Source organism: Ptychodera flava (genome assembly GCF_041260155.1).
Source record: "Ptychodera flava strain L36383 chromosome 23 unlocalized genomic scaffold, AS_Pfla_20210202 Scaffold_23__1_contigs__length_28996876_pilon, whole genome shotgun sequence".
Classification (NCBI taxonomy): domain Eukaryota; kingdom Metazoa; phylum Hemichordata; class Enteropneusta; family Ptychoderidae; genus Ptychodera; species Ptychodera flava.
The window spans coordinates 23,026,584-23,049,280 of record NW_027248277.1 but is presented as its reverse complement, the minus strand read 5'-3'; the positions used below and the strand labels follow the sequence as shown (position 1 = coordinate 23,049,280).

General features: G+C 37.6%; 1 protein-coding gene across 2 annotated transcripts; it reads right to left on the bottom strand.

Moving 5' to 3' along the window:
* Positions 1-2,491: 2,491 nt before the first annotated feature.
* On the bottom strand, positions 2,492-19,256 carry LOC139123630 (uncharacterized). 2 transcript variants are annotated; one of them, XM_070689800.1, is made up of 3 exons: positions 18,946-19,256; positions 13,203-13,322; positions 2,492-8,711 (listed from the first exon to the last, which is right to left on the bottom strand). In XM_070689800.1, the coding sequence occupies exons 1-3, from the start codon at positions 19,145-19,147 to the stop codon at positions 6,325-6,327; spliced, it is 2,709 nt and encodes a 902-aa protein (XP_070545901.1). In that variant the 5' UTR covers positions 19,148-19,256; the 3' UTR covers positions 2,492-6,324. The 2 variants fall into 2 exon arrangements, with proteins under 2 accessions (XP_070545901.1, XP_070545902.1); XM_070689801.1 differs by lacking the exon at positions 18,946-19,256 and adding an exon at positions 14,969-15,469.
* Between the last annotated feature and the right edge of the window lie 3,441 nt (positions 19,257-22,697).

The window sequence follows — 22,697 nt, the reverse complement described above, 5'->3', positions numbered from 1 at the left end:
CTCTCCCTGTTGGTTTTACTATAACTATGATGATATCTTTGTAACTGCGACAACAGATTTATGACGATCGCCCAGGCAAAATCAAATCCCCGGACATCTGAGAAGATTTCTGAAGTCAGTTAAAAGGAAATCGTCTCACTAGTAGCAACTTGATTTACTACCAAGTCAATAAATACGCTAACTTACTCAAGGTTAACTTTTGGTTAGACGTACTAGGCGAGAAAGACTGCATACAGTTTTGACATGCTGATTTCTGTAGAAAATCACGAGAGACAACGTTTTATGTAACGTACGTACTTTTCTCAAAATAAAATTTCTTACTAAGGATGACATGAAAACCCTCATCCTATATATTTTCTAAACGCAGAGAATCCAAAGTTTAGTAAGGCAGCAATAGTTCACTCAAAGAATGAAGGGATACATATTTGGGGTAGAAAATCTCAATGTTGGTATTAATGATAAGAAATGATTTAGTAATAAAAACATTATAGCCCAAACATGGGCAACGTAAGGAGGGCAACTGGTCTCCTGTCCCGAGGGTACATAGTCCCATGTTTGGGCTATAATCTTTTTATTACATGCCTCTTTTACACAATTTTCACTCAAAATATTTAGGTTTATTGGCAAATGATGAACAAATGCTTTATTTCCATCTTAGACGAAAATCCGTTAAAAATCGAATGATTTTCATCATCAAATGGCGCAATGATATATTTAAACTACTGTTATCAATTTCTTTCTCCAAAATTTTTCAAAAAACGGCTTTCCTATGCAAAACATGAAATTTCAACATTTTACATCAAAAGTTGTCAAGTTGAAAATACAGTACTCGTCCTAGTATAAGCCCCTGCTCGTGTATAAGCCCCCCTACTGATTTCAGAGGATTTTAGATAATGCATTACATCCGTGTATAAGCCCCTACCCTAGTGTAACTCAAATACAGAAAGGTTAGGAGAGAATACTTGGTCATTTAACTTGGTAAAATGACTTTTAGATAATAAAGAAATTATTAAAAGATGTTAAAACAATGGGAAACTGGAGTTCCCTTGACAGCATCGTAAGGAAAATGACACGTTTTTCCAGTACTATCTTGATTCTTTGACCCTGCTAACCCCCGTCGCCTAAATAGAATAGTCTCACTCACGTCGGCCATTGTTTATTTTCATTCTTGGCCACGATGTTTTCATGCTTGAAACATGCAGTTTCTTTTGTTTGAAACCATTATCCCTTCATTTGTGAAGACTTTTCCTGGTGACTATAACAATTGTCACTGCTATGTTGTTGTTTTCACAAGATGTAGACAGTTTGATACTGGAATATTGAATTGCCTTTCCGTGTAGGCAATACATGCCTGTTCACATTGCTGTTGTCGGTGTTGATCAGCAGCAGCATACATGACGTCTTTGTTTCAAGTTTGGGTTTTTTTTTCGACGCCGAAATTTCACCAAAATATCACTTCTGTATTTAGAGATTTTACAATCAATCTCTTTGGATGTGTAAGTCGATTTTGAAAGCGATAGAAAGATCGAGTGGTGTTGAAAAAAATCGTGCATAAAATTAGCATAAATTAAGCGTTCATGCCAGATAACATGGGGTTGCTTGAGTATAAGCCCCTCCCCTAGTTTTACCGCTGTTTAGTGTTGCCGGACCGTCAGGGGCTTATACTTGGACGAGTTCGGTAGTTCCGGTTCACTTTCAGTCCAATGATGACTATGCGGGCCGCAACGTCATCAGCGAGTAGTGAACCCAAGGATCAAGAATAAAATGTTTGAAAACAATCTAACAAAAACTTGGGGAGCAAATAATTTTTTGAGCAAAAAATGGAAAAAATTCCCCAAAATACACATTATGAAAATTTCACCACAATTTGAACAAATCTGACAGAAGCCAACCCTCAAAGTAGTATGACCAGCAGTCTCAAAAAAAATTTGACAAAAATCGGAAAAAAATTGCCACAAAAATACCACTATGAAAATTTCATTGTAATTTGAATAACTAAAGTGATCTTCGAGAAGCTGCATACCAAGTTTCAATCAAATCTGGCCGGTAGATAGAGAGTTTTAGCAATTTGCAGGATTTTCCCTGTTTTACCTAATTTGCAGATTTTGAAACTGACATGTTCATTCGAATAAATTAACATCTCCACCCCTGGGTGCACATTTACGCCAAATACTAAGATTGTAGCGGTTCTGGCATTTTTTATGTGGACGGACATACACACACCCCACCCCCCACCCACACACACATACAGACCCCATTGACTTAACATATCAGCTTTCTTTGAACTTAAAGTAAAACAAAAACTTCAAAGAGACTCATGAGAGTTACTGTATGACAGCTATGGGGAAAGTCCTCTCCTAGTTTTAACTGATAATTTAACAATTGTCTCTCTTCAATAAGCATATGAAGTGATATTACAGTATTCATGTCAATCTGGTGTATTTACATGTATACAAAAAAGAAAAAAAATAACACGTTTACCAAGAACGACATTAATGATGAGTTTATTCTCTAACAGGGATAAAAAGTGGAACAAAATGAGGACTGACTAAAATTAATCTCCATCAAAAGCAGCAGCAGTGAGTCAGAATTTCAGATAAGAAATGTTCTGATATAAAAAAGTGCATGAAACATGACTAACAAGTCATTGTTGATGACACAGTCCCCACTTGTTAATGGGTACTTTGATTACATGTCCTCAGAGAGGATAGAGTCCTCTTCATCAATTAGGTCTGTGATAAAAATACTTTGATACAGATAGCGCTCAATGGCCAAGAATGACCTACATACAAAAAAGACCTACATATGTATGACATAGGTTAATGTCCTTGTACCAACTTTGAATAAAATCGTTTGACATATGCCTGAGTATTATGGCTCTGTACATGAAGAAATCGTAACAAAATGGCCGCACGGCAGCCATATTGGATCGTATCACATAACAAATTGACATGCATATGTATGACAGTAGTCAATCTCCTTGTACCAACTTTGAATAAATTCGCTTGATACATGTCTGAGTATTACGGCTCTGTACATGAAAACATCGTAATAAAATGGCTGCCTAGCGGCCATATTGGATCGTATCACAAACCAAATAGACGTACATATGTATGACATTGGTCAATGTCCTTGTACCAACTTTGAATAAAATTGGTTGAAACATGTCTGAGTTATGGCTCTGTACATGAAAAAATTGTAATAAAATGGCTGCCTGTGGCCATATTGGATTGTATCACAAAACAAATCGACATGCATATCTATGACACTGGTCAATGTCCTTGTACCAACTTGAATAAAATCGGTTGAAACATGTCTGAGTTATGGCTCTGTACATGAAAATATCGTAATAAAATGGCCGCCTGGCGGCCATATTGGATCAGATCACAAAACAAATTGACGTGCATCTGTATGACATATGAAGTAATCCTTGTACCAAGTTTGAATGAAATCGCTCCTTGCATCTCTGAGATATCTGCGTGAACGGACGGACGCACGGACGGACGGACGGACGCACGGACGCACGCACGGACATGACCAAACCTATAAGTCCCCCCGGACGGTGTCCGTGGGGACTAAAATTATTGCTTAAAGCCTCTGTACTATACCTGTAAGTAAACATACAAAGACAGAATTATACGTACCCTTTTGCTACATTAAAGAAAACATCATATGATCAAACATTGGTCGACCATGATATAAGCACAGGGATCTAAAATATTGCACAATGATCGTGCTCTATGTAAGAGCTCAATATATGAGATGGTGAACTCAAAAGTATCTGTGTTGGGAAAAATGAAAAGTATAAAGAAAAATAGTACATCATTTATTTCTGCTAAGATTGAATATGAGTTCTGCCAATTTTTCAGATGCATTCAATTTAGAAAACATTTAAGTATAGAGCAGTGAAATATATCATGTGCTTGAGCACACTAGCAGCACTGGTGGCGCTCTTGACAACTCTTGCACTATTGTCTTAATGAGCCACAATTTAATAATAATCCAATGCAAGGCAACTGTACTAAAGAAAAAAAGATGTAAACTCATGTGTTTTTGCTCAATATGCATCTTGCTTTAGTGCAAAAACCATTGACGAAATTTCCTTCCGTTAAAGTATCTTATTGTGACATGCAGTGGATGTATTGCGTTTATCTTCACAATGCTGGCTATTATAAAGAGCGCCACCATTGTTGAAAACTGACAATTCTTTTGTCGAGGGTAACTTTTCAGTAAAGTAACTGTTTCACACTGCCTCATATGTTGAACCACTCACCAGTGTTTCTAGTGTGATGTGAGTGTGACAGCTGACAAGTTAAGGGGGAGAAGAATTATGACTGTGTGCCTTTGCTATCATGTGGAACTCTTACGCAAAATGAATACAGAGAGTTGTCAGTTTCTTTTTCTAATTGTGGGTCATTTGTCATTTTTTTAACTAACTATCCACTTTCCATGCAAGCCAAAATATTAATCACTGCTCTACCATGCCAACCTAAATTTCTCAACATGGTAACAACTCAACATGTTCTTGTGAAGGGAACAGTCAGTGGTTTATAACTGCAAGGTCCCTCCACTTTTATGGAGGGACTGTTTTTGTGGAGAGACCGGGATAATTGGTATGATTCTGCTCAGACAGGCCATAGGTGGTACTATATGACATGTTGGGAATGACATCACGTGTCATGGTCAAGGAGTACTGTAGGTTAAGGCTGAAAGATATCTGGGACGATAACAGAATTGAGTGGCTTGAACAGTGGGAAATAATTGCAAGAATTAGAGGGGGCACAAATAGACATGTGCAAGAGGAAATCAAGACAGAGTATGAAACACTCCTCAATGCTATTCCAGATTCCTGGAAACAAATCATCAGTTCAAACATCCAAACTGAAGAGAGCTATGATATTTTAGACTTAGAGGATTTTGGTCTAAAAAAGTAATGTCAAAACCCGGTCAATCTATTGGAAATTGGCTGATAAGAAATGGAATGAGGTCAAAGGTCAAACTGGTCAAGGATGGGCAGAGAAACTCATTCTCACTAACAATTACAATGCTACTTTATTCAGTCCTCTTAATTCAACAGGAATTATTACCAATTCAATAAGTGATTTAAGTTGGAAGATATTTCCTAGAGGCCTAATCACAATAAGCTTGGCCAAAACTTTCATTTAATTCAAGCTATGGGAAATGCCATATTTGTGGCCAAGAAGAAACACTGGAATACATCTTATTTGAGTGTACATGTGTAAAAGAAATCTGGCAGAAATGTATTTCTTTCTTTGCCAGAAAACACAACTTTGATCGCAATACCAACATCAAAAGATTAGCAATTGCAGGAATTGAAAAGGTTAATAATGCAACATCAAACATTCACTGTATCACTTCCTTTGGAAATACAATGACCAATTTTTTTCTGACAAGTTTGTTCACTTGACACGTTCACAGTTCTGTGGATCTGTGTATTTTCCCGCTTTGTTGGAATAAATTTTTCCGCTTTGTTGGAATAAATTTATCTTTTACAAAAAAATTAGGAGTATTATTGGACTGGAGTTGAGAAACATTTCTTTGCATTAACCATTATGACAATGCTATCAATACTGGTGTACGCTAAGCTATGTTACAATTTGAGACTGGCAGTGAGGGATATGTAAATTGTTCATCTTCTATGAACTGCACTTTGAGACAAGCAGATTAAACCTGTCAGGAACCTTGGATTTGCTAATCTTACGGTTCCAATGCTGTTAACAAGCTCACCATTGTGCTCAACAGAATCTATAAACAAAACCTACAGATGCTTTATGCACATGTATGTAATATGAGGTGTTTGTGATTGGACAAAAGCAAGCCAGGTCAAAGGTGAAACACTGACCTTTGAACCTGGGAACCATGACATAATTTTAGATTCATAGGTAATGGTCTCGTGTTCACGTCAGCAAATGTATGAGCGCCCTTATGAGAAAAAATAGCACCATTCACATACATACAAGTATGTGGCGCCCTCCCAGGCGATTTGTGCAAAAGTATCCCATGAATGGAGCATTTACCTTGATGAACATGAGACCATTGCAAAGTTTAATATGACCAAATTTGGCTCATAAAGTTTTTAACCCTTTGAAGTTTGAGGGCCAAAGTCAATTTTTGTCGCCTTCATAAAATACAGCCCAGTAAATCTTTTCAGATTTTTGCCGAAATTTTGATAAAGAGCTGTAGCCAATGCTATGTGATGTCCATTTGGTCCATAATTATCAACAAAATACAGAAAAATTCATAATAATTGGTAAAATGTCATAGTTCAACTTTTTATCAGAAAAAATTACAGCATTCAAGGGGTTAATCATAAAGAGGATTTATCCATTTGAACACTGTTCCTGAGGTTTCAAGCAATCTACTGGCCTCTTTCCCCCACACCTTCTCGCGATTTTCTCTGTACTGTGTCTCAATGTTGTCCCTCCAGACTTGTTCTTTCGCGTGCACTTTCATATGCGTTTTCCTGTACCCCTTGTACTTGAATCTCTTCCCGCAGATCTCGCACTCGAACCGCTTCTCCCTGTCGTGAGTCTTCATGTGTGAACTCAGATCGTGGGTAGATTTGAAACACTTCTGACACTCGCTGCACTGGTACGGCCGTTCAGTTTGGTGGACCAGCATGTGGACGCCCACGTGGCCTTTCTGTGTGAACAATTTCCCACACTCTGGACAGCTGTAGGGCTTCTCACCAGTGTGAATTCGCATGTGCATCGTCAGACTTGCTATTCCACAAAAATCTTTATCGCACGTCTCACACTTGTACCGTTTTCTGTGCAATTGCTTGTGTCTCTTAAAAACAAATTTGTTGTTAAACACCTTATCACAGTCAGGGCACTCGATTGGTGACATAGCAGCATGCATTCGCCTATGTTTTGAATAGTTCCCTCGGTTTCTGAACAACTGACCACATTCACTGCATCTGTATGGGTTTGCTTGGTTGCGCCTCTGGCCACATCTTCTGACTCGTTTCCTATAAACACCAGAATCCTCTGAATCTGAATCCGAATCTGAAATCCAACTGTGAGTCTTGCGCCGAGTTGACTTCCTCACTCTGTGCACTCTCCTGACAATAGTGCTGTCATCTGAACTGCATTGGTCATCCTCTTTGTCGCCATGGTCACCATCACCATGACTACCATCACCATGGCTACCATCCAGTTGATCATCCTCTTCATCTGTAGCACAACTTTCTTGCTCACAGTCTGAAGCCTGCATAGGTTCACCACAACTAGAGTTTTCTGTCGTTTCAGATTTGATACTCTTTGCACCACAGTACGCCACTCTACTGGTACATGAGCCTTCACGTGTATGTGGTGTTTCATCCTTAATGTTTAAATCCCGGCAAACATTGGTTGAATCAGGGAAAAGTCGGCAGACACTGATGGAACCTTGGCTCACGCTTTCATGTACAGCTTGCTCATATCCCGTGTCTACAGGCTCTGTCTTGATACTCACACCACGGCTTTCAATAGACCATGGTTGTTCTGAGTTGTCTGGTGTGGCAATACTTCTGCTATGAAAGTCTTGTTGATTGTTCAATGCAATGTCCACATCACTAGCTACTTCTATCTTAACATCACCCGTTGATCCAGCTTGAGTTTCTCTTTTCACATCCATGGACATGCAAGAACTTTGGGATACATCTGCATATCTACCTTGATGAAACAATTCTGGATCTGAATTATATACATCTGATTTTCCACTTTGAGAAACGGCGTAGTAAACATTACCCGTGCTCTCCAAACTTTCTGATTCTCCAAGATCATTTTGTCTACAAATGTTTGCACTATTAACGATATTATCCAAGACTGGCGGAGGGGAATTATTCATTTCTGGTTTGTTGAACTGGCTGGTAGCAATGTTGATGAGTTCAGATTCACTGTTTACCAGATACGCCCTTGACGCGCAGGGTACAAGCAGGGGCGGTGTGTCTACGATCTCCGCGTCAACAATTTCCGAATTTCTCCGGAATCCATACAAGTTGTTTCCTTCAGTTACTGGCGGAAGGGTACGTGAACGACAACTTGCAGATGTTGCACAATTCTGTGTCAAAGTTGGAGTATTTCTGTCAACGGTAGAAGTGTATTGACAAGCCTCATAGTTTTCAGTGGTAAAAGTGTGCATTTGTGGCTGTGGTACAGGGTTGCTTGTCATAGGAACAAAGGCACTGTCTGTGACCGTCTCTCTCATCGCAACCGCTTGGCCCCTTGCATCAGTGTAACTGACAGGCTGGTGGTTTGTAATTGCAACTGTTTGGCCCCCTGCATCAGTGTCGTCGACAGGCTGGTAGTTGGTCAAGTCCACCGGATTTTGCTGGTGTACTACAATGGTTGCTCTATCCTTTTCATTAAAATCCTGCAACTGAATAGCTGGCGGCACTATCTCCAAACCTCTGCCACGTACGCTTTGCTTGTCTGCTTCTTTCGATGACCCGGCCTGACCCACTGTCACTTGACCTTTCACTTGTCCTTGACCTTTGACCTTAACATTCTTAGCTTTGGTCTCACTCTGATTGGTTGCTTCTTTCTCCTTATTTGGAATATTTTGCTCAAAGCTGATTTTTCTCTTCTCGACGTCGGCATAGAGTTTGGGGATGCGCGGTTTCTCTTTGAGGGCCTCTCTGTCATCAAACACGTTGCTAGCGGCAACATATCCAGCATGATGAAGCATGTTCACGATCAGTGTCTTCTCTGAAAATTAGAAAAATAAAACATTTCATTAGAATCAGAATTTATCACAGCATTCATTCATTACACACAAAGTAACTATAAAACTGAGCAAGGCTAATGCATTGTTTTCTCTACCTAATTAATAGAGAGGAGATATAAAAAACATACAGACATACAGACACCAATGACTCACCATACAAGCTCTTTTTGGTATTTACACATCTACCAAATATGAGCTAAAAATGCTTCTGTTGATATTGAAGAAGTTTTGACCGAGACTGAAGACAAAAAAGCTTTACACCAATATATACACATTCAACACCTGGCGATGCGAGTGTCAATGAATTGAATTATCTTATGTAATGAATAGATTATGGTACATGTGTATGCGCATATAATTGTTCATTGCTTACGAAATTAGATCACATAATTGATGATTAAATCCATTATCTGCCAATGCAAAACCTGGCTTCAAATCCACAGAAAAATGTGATATTTTACTAAAAACTGATAGACTGTCAACTAGAGTTTGCCTTTCGGTTAAAAAACTTTGTTTGAACTCATATTAATATGGTATGAGTGACCATGGATGGTTTTGTAATAATATCAGTTATCTGCTGGACGGATATGAGCATGAAACAGAAGAAAACATTTCATTAGATATTTGACCAGTGATATGACCTGAATTTACTAATACTTTGAAAAACCCGAATTTACATAATTTATTGTGATGCTCCACGATCAGAACCATATACCCCCCCCCCCTCGAAAAAAAAAAGAAGAAAAATCAGAGCATAAAGCGCATAGGGGGATTATACTTCTCTTGCGTAAGAAACCTGGAGATAACTGTGCTCACATGAAGTGGAAAGTTTGATTGAAATTCAGTTCAGCTATCACGAGTAGCTCAAGAAGACAGCTGATATGACTGGCCACCGACTACATGCACTGTCCGGCATTCACGATCAAAACGGATACAGAAATATAAATTTATCGTGGTTGGTAATGTCGCAGTAACTCTAGGTAAAAGTTGTTCAATAATGATAGCCGTGGTCTGCATAGTGCTAGGGATACCGAATTTACAAGTTACAAACATTAGAGTGCAATTGTCGTATTTTTCTCTTTACCATGGCAACAAAATGATGACAGTTATATTGGTTTGTGTCGTACTGTAAACACAGCTTTTAAATTTACAATTTCAGCAATCGATGAAATACCATGCTTTTCAATCATAAAGGCTTGTAATATTGAATTTAGTAAGTAAATAAAAGTGTATATACTGTGTACTTTCATTTACTTACTTAATTCAATATTACACTCCTTACAAATTAAAAACATGTATAGGCATAAGTGGTGTGGTTAAACATACAATATATGGTACTGACCTCAACAAAACAACAACATTTCTCATTAGGAAACTTTCGAAAATTCTGAAAAAGCCAAAGAACTGATAAACTTGCAAAAAGAACACACAGGATGGAAAGATATAGTATGTTTGATCATAACAACAAGTGTTTTTTCAAGTCTAATCCATGGCAGAGATGTTAGTGCATTGCCTGTAAACACCAAGCAAGCAGCCATACGATGGCATGTATGACACAATGGAAAATATACCAAACGCATCTCTTTGTCTAACATTTGGCAGCCATTTCCACATCATTTTCTCAATTGTCAATTATAATTGCTCCCTATGTAAGTAATGGGCAACATGCATTTTTCAGAAACACAACCACGTTATTTACATCTCCCATCCTCATTCAATGTGTTCATTTGTGATAGATTCAGTAAATTTGAAAAGTTCGCCTAAGGGCACTGTGAAATAATTTGCTGTGGTATGGACATTAATATAATTGGCTGCCATGGAAACAAAATTTCCATATGAAAATTAATGAATGAGTGATTATATGATGTATGGATTTGTGCCGATATGATCACATTTTATCATTAACTGAATGTAATCAGTATCGCGAATAATGTTACTAAAATTTCATTTCCTCGCATATATCATATATTTACAAAGCTGAATGTAATTATGGCATGGAAAATTTATTGTGTAATTGGTTTAAATATTGATGGCATTTCCATGGTAAACCTTTGCTGTACAAGTATTCATCTCTTCTGTGGACGCCATTTTGTGTGAATATTGATGTCAAATTGATTGAAATTTCCCTCACAAATGCCTGAAACGTAACACTTTCAGTACAGATCTGCTCTTTCCTAAACTGTCTGGGGTGTGCCTGTATCCATGGCAACTGATACTGCACTGAAAAGGGGTAGATGTCAATACCAGTCTTACAACCTTAGAGATATATGTACACATCTTCAATAGTGGTTGCCATAACAACATAACGAATAAATTTAGCATATTAGCATACTGGTTCTTTGTCAGTGAAATGAAAAGCTGCCATTTCACTAAAGTAGTTGAATCTTACACACAACGATACTGCAGTACAGAGAAATTTCTGAAAGAATTAATGAAAAATGGTCACCGTTTCAATTGACAATAATTGACAGATTTCAGGTACTCCATTTAGAAATTTTGCATATTAACATATTACATACCGGTAGTCTTCATTTTCAAACATAATGGATCTAAGTTGTCCTGTCTAAGATTACAATGCCAATTTTTTTTAAATTCTTTCTTTGATTTTCACCTGGCATTCCTTATCCTTGAAATAAATTCATCCACGACACAATAGCATTGTTACATGTAACCGATGCATGGCTGCAAACGCTACCAGAAGTGACTTCATTTCAAATTGATGAAAATTATAAACCATGCAAGTTGTGTTTGATTTTATAGAAACACTTACTCTGATAGGTTTGCTCATAATTTAGTGCAATTATTACCATGGTAACCGACAGATGTAACTGACAGATATATCTTATAATGACAGACTTTGCCTCAAGAGATATTCAGAAATTATATGCACTGAATCAGATTATGTATAAACTGAAGTAGATTTGTGGACAGATGACAGCCACAGTTTCTGAAATATTAATATCCCTCTCTCTCTCTCTCTCTCTCTCTTCAGCTTAAGCATCACAATTGTAAACTTGTGATTGAACTCTTTGTTTTTTCATGAGAAGTCCAAACACCATTTCAATTTGTGTGCAAGCAAACCAACTGCAAGATTGTGTTTTCTATGAAAATTATCTAGTGGTTCTTACACCCCTATATATAGGGGTAGCTCTGGTAAGTTACCAGAAAGTCAGGCCTGAAAGGGTTAAGCGGTATCGATTCTTAGGTCAAATCATTCGAAAATGAATTGATATTAATGTATGGTGAGATCACTATTATGAAATGTGTGTGACACATGATGTACCGGTACATACCCCCGGTACATGATCAGGCCAAGTCAGTGAAATGAATATGTTTACAGGTTTACTTTTAATAAACAAAATGTTTACCTGTTTTTTTGAACTAATACATGATACATCTAATGGAACATACCGTACTGTACAATCCGTCTTTTTAGCTTGCACCATTTTGCAGCAAATTTAGCAAAATCTATAAATTTGATAATTTACGATAATGCTAATTTTAATTTTACCCTATATATACTACAGTTATGGTGTCGTTTTAGCCAAATTAAAAGCCTCATGATTGCAAAAAAAGGCTGCAAATGCCAAAAGAGGAATGCAGCTAATTCAAGTTGACATGTTTTACAGTATTGCACTTTTCAGATATTAAAGGTATTTGGTCACCTGTTTTTTAATAACCAATCAGAGATTTTACGCTGGTGGCCACTTTACAACAAGCCATGGCATACTTAGCAGAGTCGTCTGCATGACCTTTGACATATCAAATATGGAGGACTGACAGCTCCCTTGCTGCTACAAGTAGACTGGGTTTCTGCAACAGTTAGGTTACACCCCGTTACCTCTTCATTTACTTTGATCGTACTGGATTTAATTGCAGTAAATAGGGCTATAATTGACTGTTGGTTACATTTAAACTTGAGGTGAAGGGCATCCTTGACAACAATAAGTCAACAGTACGTATGATATATGTACGATAAGCCCCATTCCCTTTACCATATATGGAATATACAAATTTACTGTGACCTTGTACCTTTAACCAACCTGACCTGATACAATGGCTCAACAGTTGGGCCTGACAGGAACAAGGGTTTGTACATTATAAGACAAGCTGCATTATATCATACCAGTATATTGATGGTGCAAATCAACGATCTGATTGCTCGAGACGCAAAAAGAACCACGGTATATTGGCAATATACCACGGCTGACATAGGTGCGAGCTCTCAGCTTGAGCAGAAATCCATTTACGACGTTCCACACCAGAATTTCAATATACTGTTATGATAAAATAGCAATAAATCACACCCAGCGACAGTATACCACTCGATTTTGACCAGTTCACTTCATATATGCACTCGCTATCGCTCGTGTATATATGTTGTGAACTGGTCAAAATCTCGTGGTATACCATCGCTGGATGTGCTTTATTGCTTAGATATACCATAGTAGACTCAATGTAACAATTCATACCTCCATAGTCCAGTCTTCCACGTCGTAACCGGCGTATCAGATCTTGCGTTGACTTTTCAAAACACTTTTGAAGTTTCAACAACTGTGGAATAGTGGCAACGTTCCAAACTTTCTGACAATCTGACGGTTAAAAAGAGAATACAAATTATTTCTTTAGTAATTCTTCCTGTTAATTTTTATTGCAATCAAACTTCATCCATTGCTTTTGCAATTTGATAATTTGATGGTGATCGTGTCAGTGTCTGTTTGTGTGAAAATAAATATTCAATGTCAACCCTTCTATTGACACGATCAGCTTCATTCCCCTTTTCTAACATGGATTTGCAATTGCTGATCAGTATGCGTAGTTGTGTGTGTGTGTTTGTGTGTTAGGAGGTTGGGAGAGTGAGAATTGGAATGGGAAGCAAAACACAAATTGATTCCTGTTTCTCTCATTAGTTCACTGTTGTAAGTTGACATTGACTGTGTCAGTGGTCTACCTCTCATATTTGGCTTTGAAAAATTTACCAAGTCCTCCTGTACCATAGATTCCCATCTGACTTTATCCATGGTACTTTCCATCGGTGGAGGGGCAGGGGGAGGGGAGGGGGAGTGAAACACATATCAATCCCTGTTTCTCGCGATAGTTTTTTTGACATGGACTGTTGGCATGGTGTTTAGCCTCCTGTTTTGCTTTTAAAAATTTAGTCAGTCAGTGCAGTTTCAAGACAACTGGTTGGCCTCCTGTTTTGCTTTTAAAAATTTAGTCAGTCAGTGCAGTTTCAAGACAACTGGTGATACACAAGATGCTTTGTTAGATTTGTAAATACACGCTGACTAGCTCCAAGTCGCTTGGCTTTTCTCAGCAGCAATTACTAGCAAGCCAAGCAGGGCCAAAGCATTCACCCCACCATCTACACGACAACCTACAACTAATGCGACACAGTCTGCTAAAGTTGTTCCTTCAATCATAGACCCTCGAGAAAAACGGGACAGGCAACTGCTGAGGTTTCTTTGTGTGATCTATCTTTGAATACATTAAAGTTTATTTGCCAAGCGGTCCCCCACAACAATACTTCGTACTTAACACTGAATCTCATTAACGATCAAATGACGTTCTGAATATGTACACTTTGCTCTTGCATGGCACGTTCCGAGTAATGACACAGAGAATTTTGAGGGTTTTTGATACTAGTCATGGTGAATGTTCTGGTAACAATGAAGATCACATTTTGGCTTCAAGCCGAAGCCAACGGGGAAAAACTAGACGATAAAAACTGTGTACATTTAGCCATAGACGCTACAGAAAACTCTTGCTAGATATCGACAATATAAGTTTACATTCCCTACCATAAAAATCACCGATAACAACAAACATTTACAAGTTAGACAGGTTTACACTTCCCCAGTCCTGCGAAACGAAAATCTGACCTTTATTTCATCTGTCACGCAACATTTGACGAAAATCAGGGAACACAAAAAATGACTACTCCATCGGAGCTCAAATACACGACCTCTAACATTTTGGTATGTTTAGCCTAAATAAACACCAAAGTTCGGATAAGCTACACATGTTTACATCCGCAAAGTACTAGAAAATACATTTGCAACACTGACTTTCGCTGTCAGGAGAAACTTCGTGATAAATCGGGACTATCCATCGGTTGATGGATTCAGAAGCAGTAAGGTAGACATGCATTTACACAAAGCTGAACGCTGTCCTCGTAAATTTGGCTGTTCACAGTTTTCAAACAACAACATTTCAGTAGTTAACATACATACATTACCGAATCATGGAGCACTCCTCGCACAGAAAATATTCCGACGATTAAAAAACTGCAAAAACGAGGGAAAATTCGGAGATACACGGACGATTGCAGAATGTAAACAACTCTGTGATGTCAACTGCTGTCAAGTCTGGAACTGCAGCGGTATGTGTTTCGGATTTCTATTCGAAACTTTGTCACTTTACAGCAACATACTGACTCCCTGCAGACTTCTAGTTGCGTCGAATCTCGCTACCAATATGTAAAAAGTACTTTAAAACCATTTTGACGAATTCTTCTCAAAGTAGTTGTAACACTTTTATTTCTAAAAATGGACTTGCGGGTAATCTGAAATAACTTGTAATCCGAAAACATTATTACCGTATACCCGCATGCACGTGTCTATGAACCGGACGTTGTGCAGTCCCCGACCCATTAACACCTCTTAATTATTCCAAGATAGATTGCAAGCTGCTAATCCCATAGACCCTTTGTTCTCTATCGCAGTTGCCTGTCCCGTTTTTCTCGAGGGTCTATGCTTCAATTTATAATATTTTGGTATATACTAGTACATGCCCACAGACTTTGAGCAAGACTAACTTGCACAGTAAACAGAGGTATGTAAATAAAAAAAACACACAAAAGAAATAACTGATTTTTTCGGCTTAGGCTTTTTCTTCAGTAAAAGCATGATAGTGGTGACATTCCAAATTTTCAGCATTTTTTGTAGCCCAAATTGATCTATCCAAAAGGTGTGTTGATATGCACAGAATCAATAAAGTTTCCCAAAACAATGCAGTGAGTAAAATATTTGATTTTATTATTGGCAAATGAATTCCAGCCTGGTCCAAAATTCAGATATCATAAACAACATTGCACATAAATACACATGTACTGAGAAGTTGAGTACTGCTGCCACTATTTGAGAGCAGGATAGAACAGTTATATTTTACAGACAAGACAACAAGACTGGAATAAACATCAATGGAACACGATTGATGATAGAACAGTTATATTTTACAGACAAGAAAACAAAACTGGAATAAACATCAATGGAACACCATTGCGAATGTAATATCTGACAATCAACATTATTAAAACAAATTAAAGAGCACACTGGAATGTTTTTATCAGCAATGAATTAAAACTGTAACATCTGGCCCCATTGGGATGAGATGTGTCAAATTTGACATGCACGGAATGACATCTTGTCAATGACAACTTATTTATGCACAAAATTTAAATTGCATGTATATTGTCATTATCAATTCACATAACACAACGTTTCTTAATGATATCATCTGCAATTGGATACGTATCTCGCATTTGACCGTTTGGGCTTCACTATCACTGTGTCAAAAGGACTTGATACAGATTCCATACATTTTTTATTACCAAATTTTCTTGGAAAAAATGTTCTCTCCCAGCTTTCTTACACTCTCAGTCAAACATCTCTCAAATCTTTATATTGTCAATATGCAAAAGAAATTAGCCAGCTTATAAAATTATCCTGCGCCAAACATAAGAAACAACACAATTCAACTACAGCTTACACCTTTTATGAGTATCATTTCAGAAAGATGGCAAAAGAGTAATAAAATTTACATTTTAATGAAAATTTACAGTAAAATTGGACGACATAATTATATTTCACAATGGATGTATCAGTAAGGAGAACAATCCGAGACAATTTTAAACCAAAAACAAAGTATAATTTTTGCTTAAAGCTCTATTCCAATCTGATGTCCTGTAGCTCTTTATGCAGTTCATAATTACAATTCCACATTCAGAAAAAACATCTTAGTTGGGTAATGAGTAAAACTTACGATTAAACAAATTTAGAAGAAAAAAAAGGCCAAGAATGTAAAATTGGTTGCATTTGCAATGCAAAGGCTGTTAATCATTCATGGCGTTGAATTGAGTAAATGAAATATGCTAATGAGCAATTAAAAATGCAAATGTAACATACTAGTCATTCGGTCTAATTTCCTATTGTTTAATACAGAATGAATAAACTACAGATGGTTACAGCAGTGACGTAACATCCATCATTAAAATTTACACAGCTTATGAAGAACACCCATTAAATTGTTAATTTACATATTTTCCTTACTAAGGGGATTAACAATCTGGATTATTAAAGGTTTTAATCAAGGGCTCATTGCTAATGCAAATTGACGTAACAGTACTTTTCACTGGTTCTGAAAGTCGCCTTCCATGTAATACTGTACCAAGCACACAAAATCAACAACACATGAGAGCAATCAAAATGGGTGACCGACATAGGGAACGACTATTCACAATTTCAATTCTGTTACCCTTACGTTTCCCAATTTCTGAGCAAACAATGCACTGCAACACTTTCATTTTGCAGAATAATTGTCATTAACACTGCAAAAATACCACCAACCAATGCTTTGGTCAACTTGTATGTTTGTAAAACATTCTTAACTCCAAGAGGTCACAGAATATGGCTGTAAGGCCTAACTGCATTAAACATATTTGCAAGACCCAATGAAATTACTTCACGTCCCTAAATTTCTTTGATATTCAATCCCTGGTTCTCTGATAAGTCCTTGTTGATATTTGTATTTAAATGGTGTTACTGTTAGCCCTTTCTTTTAGGGGGAAACCAAATGTTTGACAACATTCATTAATGACACAAAAGATATCTAATAATTTATTTTACATTCATACAATAATTCCTTTTGTGTTCTATGAGTGTTAAAAATCCACACAAAACGGGTTACTTCCTGTCAAGAACATTGGCATGTTATTTGCAATAGAATAATTGAGATAATGAGGTAAAACCTAATAAACTACGACATTTTACATTGAGTAAAAACCCTTCACTATGCCTCCTTGCTAGTTAATTACCAAAACCTCATTAATCAAAAAAACAAAATGTCATCAATTATGCAAATTACTATTCAATATGCATCATTGCATGGGATTAAGGGCCTCCATTAGACACTGCATGAATTTTCATCAATAGATATCTGTTTCAATACCGAAATATGTCTTTGTGTTTCGATCTTGAAACATGTCTGATTATTAAAAAATGCATTCAGCCAAGAAATGCAAGAACTGACAAATATTTCATCTTTTTGGACAGTCACAAGCTACCATAACACTAATGATATAACAGAGGCAAAGCACCAGTGCTTTCAAATAAATGCGAGTTTCAAGTTGATTCATCAGTACAACAAATGAAAAATTAAAATATTATAATAATTTATAACACAGTGACACAAATCGTTGAAAAGGGTCACTTTCCTGGTATCCTTGTTGTGTTATGGCACTGTTATATACACAGTGTTTCAGGCGTTTGATTTTTTTTCAATCACTATATTTTGCAGCAATATCCTATCGACAGGCATTTGCGCAGCCACACGAACGGACAATTTTATTTTTTTCAACAAATCATGGGTCGTCATGATAATGATAATAATAGTGTATTGATTTCTCATTTCTGTGAACAGAGAACATCTTCAACATTTCACATTTTACTGATATATATTATTTTATGGCCTGACCGAATACATCTACATTATCATACATTTTGTAAGCCCCGAAGGCAGCCGTATGATCGCAGAGACTAAGTTCGGATCTGGCAATGGCCCTTGCAAGGTTTCACGGTCTGGCGACCGATACCTCTCTCTCATGTGCAATGATGGAATCAGTGAGACTTCGCAAGAAGACTGTCCAGAACAGCTGTTTTCATTCACCGAAACCATGGAGGTAGTAGGCTCCTACTACCTCCATGCCGAAACAAAGTTCAATTCGTGTAGTGTCTGGCAGTGCAGAACCGCGGGATTTGACCTCCGGGGTTATGTTTACATACACGAGTAAATTGTAAAGCACGCGTATTCCAGGGCAAATAGCTACTTTAAACTGTTGTAAGGCAAGTTAATCATTATGTTGCCACAGCTGCTGAAAATCGCGACGCGATGTTGTGAGGCTTCTGAAGATTTTTATGAAGCTGAACAAAGTCTTACCTTTTGGGTGTATTGGTAAGTGGCCACTGAGATACGACCCGGCAAACGACTTGGCCGCAAGTCCGTAACCCACGATCTGACCCGCAGTCAACGTTGCCATTCCACCGACCGCGGGCAGAAAGGGGGTTTTCTTGCATTCCAGACTAAACGTCAATTTCAGTCCTTGGGTTGAAGTCAGTGACATGAATTCGGGGCGAGCCATGTCGCTGGCGCAGCGGTGACTCTGGCCCTGGGCACGGCAGAGAAGACGGCACGACAGTCGGCTCAAAGGGATGGGTTCGCACACTATCCACCAACACACATTCACAGCTGGTTTTGCTATCGCTCGGCAATGCACTATGGGATAATTATTGAGGGCGCTTCGGAACGAGGTCGGGTCTGTGCACGCATCCTGTGCATCGATGTCGAGTCTCGGGGTTCTAGCGCATACACTTGTCTCAAACAAACAATAATTCTATAGTGTGGTTACTTGGTATTGAACAAATTTTCCCTTTACTGTGATAGCATTTTTTTTAATCAAACTATTTCGTGGCTCAAGCCATAAATTACAGGATCGACTTACTTCTTTTTCCTTCTGCATCTCGCGACAACCAAATGGTTCTCCCCAAAGCTTGCCACACGCTGCTGAGAATATAAAATTATTTAGTACATAGCTAAACGTCTGCTTGAAAAGGTCAGGGATTAACTATGGTGTTAATGAAGATTATGAGGTCTTTGTGTCTTCTGTTGTCCTTTTACATTGCAATCATTACGTAAATATATTGCTGGATTTTCAGAAAGGGGGGGGGGGGTCCTAAGACATCTGTAAATTTTGTCAATAAGATCTTCCATTACTGTAAAGTCATTGACTTCTGTTCTGTTACAGTGATTGACTTCTGATAGAAATCTAAACTTATTTTATCAGGTTGATGAATTTTTTCCCTTACTATGTGAAAAAAGGATGTGAGAAACAAAGAAATTCATTAAATTCATAAATTTGAGAATAATTGTAAACAAAACCTGTCAAGCAAAATTCAACAAACCCATGAGGCTAGAAAGTCATCAAAATAATTTGGTGAGACAGGACCTCTGTTTTATTTTCTTTCATAATCAGGGGTCACCATGCAATTTGTTGGTGTTTGCTGAATGTGGAGGCAGTATGATTTGATGTCATGTCACATCTCCAGTTGTGTTCTTTCCTCCAATCAGACGTTGCTCACAGATCTCTCTCTCTCTCTCTCTCTCTCTCAGGATTACGTCTATGTGATACACTACACAGTGAAACTCAACAGGTAGTCAGAAACTGTAATGCCAGGAAATGAATTTAAAAAGACATGAAACAATCCAAACATTGGTCTTTCTGGATGTCCAACATTTTTAATAGCTAGATAAACAAGTACGAAAATAAGACAAAATACTTATTATTATTAACAATTTTTAACATATTGATGTGAAGGAAGAACAACGTACTAATGCACAATTCAATACAAATATACAACACACTGCTGCATTTGACAAAGATTATGATTTGCATGACGCTGCAGAAAGTGACATTGCAACTGAAAGTGAAACACACTCAGTGTTGATTGATGCTAATTATGCTGAAATGCCCACTTCACATGAAGCTTACAACACAAATGATTTGTTCAGAATAAAAATTCTTGGAGTCTAACTTTGCAAGTTAGTCTGCAAACATATATATATCACCAGGTCTGGCAAGCATCTGGAAAGACGAGTAACTTTTGAAAGTTAGCAGCCCTGGTGATCTGGACAGATTTTAAACAATGCTATCTATACAAATGTATGAATATACCCTGGTATATTTAACGACACTTTTATACTACAAGACATTTCTACAAATCGGTTTGCTTTCATATTGATGCATGTTACTCAGCAACATGAAAGATTATGTAGTAATTTGTCGTGTTATTTGTGACATCCTAAGATAAAAAAAGACAACTGGTTAGTAAGCCAGTAGGTGAAACTTTCAACAATTTTTTTCACTTTTTTGTTTTAATGTCAGTGAGAGTTCCTTGTTCTACTCCTCAAAGCATGTTGATATTCAGCTTGTCTTCTCGACCTGTACATGTGTAGACTGCATTGTTATTGTAGACGAGTGAATTCTGGTCCAGACTAGAATTCAAATGTAAACAACAACAGTGTATTTTACACATACAGACGCTGCAATGACATGTAAAATAGTTGCTCTTTTAACATGTTTTGCAAATGACGTACAAAACAAAAGTAGTGAAGGAATTTCCAAAGTTACAGCTACTGGCCATAACAAAACCTTTAGTCAGGTGCAAAGTCTCTTTTTTATTATATGTCTCAATGATAATGAAGGGCTGTTGAAAACACCATCCGGTGGTACTGGTATGCCATTACAGTGTCTTTTGTGTATTAGTGAAAAGACATACTGTCGTACAAATTGAAAAAAAAATTGTTCACAAAAACATCAAAGTAAGGTGATAACAATACCGATATTAATTAAAAGTGCAAAAACCACAAGTTTTGCTATGGTGGTAGACTTGCTCCAAGTCTTTGGGAGTATAAATATTAAAATACATTAAATTGAAAGTATAAACTTTAGCAGACTGTGTTAATGATAGGCTGTTAAGTAGATTGTTGGGGTCAACGTATTGGCCGGGAGCCATTACGGGAAGGCTCCATTAACTTAGGAATACCCTACTTCCCTAGAGGATCAATTTCACAGACCTGCCTTTCCTACAATGGCACTACAATGGCACCAGCTGGATTAGATAAACATAACAATGGAACATTCACACCTTGGGGATTAAAAGTCTTCTGTTTGTCAGCCCAGTTGCTCAGGCAAGGACTCGGGTTTCAGGTGCCATGCAGGTTAATGCAGTTGTCCCCTAATGTACTGCTTTACTGAAACATGTTAAATTATTAATCATCTGAGCTCTACTCATGCCTTGCATATACACATAAGATGTGTATGCTAATGACATAATTTCTGGCACGCATCGTAAATTATGTCATTAAAGCATTCATCACACTTTATCTAGAAGTGCAGATGCAGTAGAGATCTAATGAGTGGTAATTAGTTTCAGTGAGTACAACACATGAATAGTTGCTCACATAAAAATAACGTGACACGATAGCGACTTTGTCACTTTAAAGCCCCAATGGCTGCGAATGTGTAATAAGCCAATCTCGAAATATCCTCAGTTTTAGAGTTTTCTTTGAATGAGCCCTGTTAATGACAGAAAAAGTGTATAACACTGTCACAAGTGTCGAAAGTGGCATGTAAATTCAAACGTTTTCCCGCCAAAAACTAATCATACATTTTTTGTATGACAGAGAAAATAAAGATTACAACAACAAAATGTTGGCCATCGTGTGTTGTGAATTCAAGGCAACGGCACCATGCTTCTTTCTGGTATGATCAGGATGCGTATGTGCACGAAATACTGTTTTTTGTACTTTTCCACTGAGGGCGCTATTTTATGAGTGCGGCACTCGTTTATTATTCAGCCTGTTAAAACGTGTAGGCATGGTCCAAATCAGCGAGCAGTGATACTTCTGTACACATCCTTCAGTTAGCACATTTACACGAACCAATTTTGGTTTGAAAATTATGAAAATAATGCATAAAATTCGCAGCCGTTGGGGCTTTAAAATACAAAGTGCAGCGTAACGTGTATCCCTACAAACAAAACAATCGGTGTACAATGAATACAGTCTAGTTGAGACCACACAGATTGACAGAGCTGTGTCAGTGTCTGTTTGTAACAGGTCTGCCACGTGAT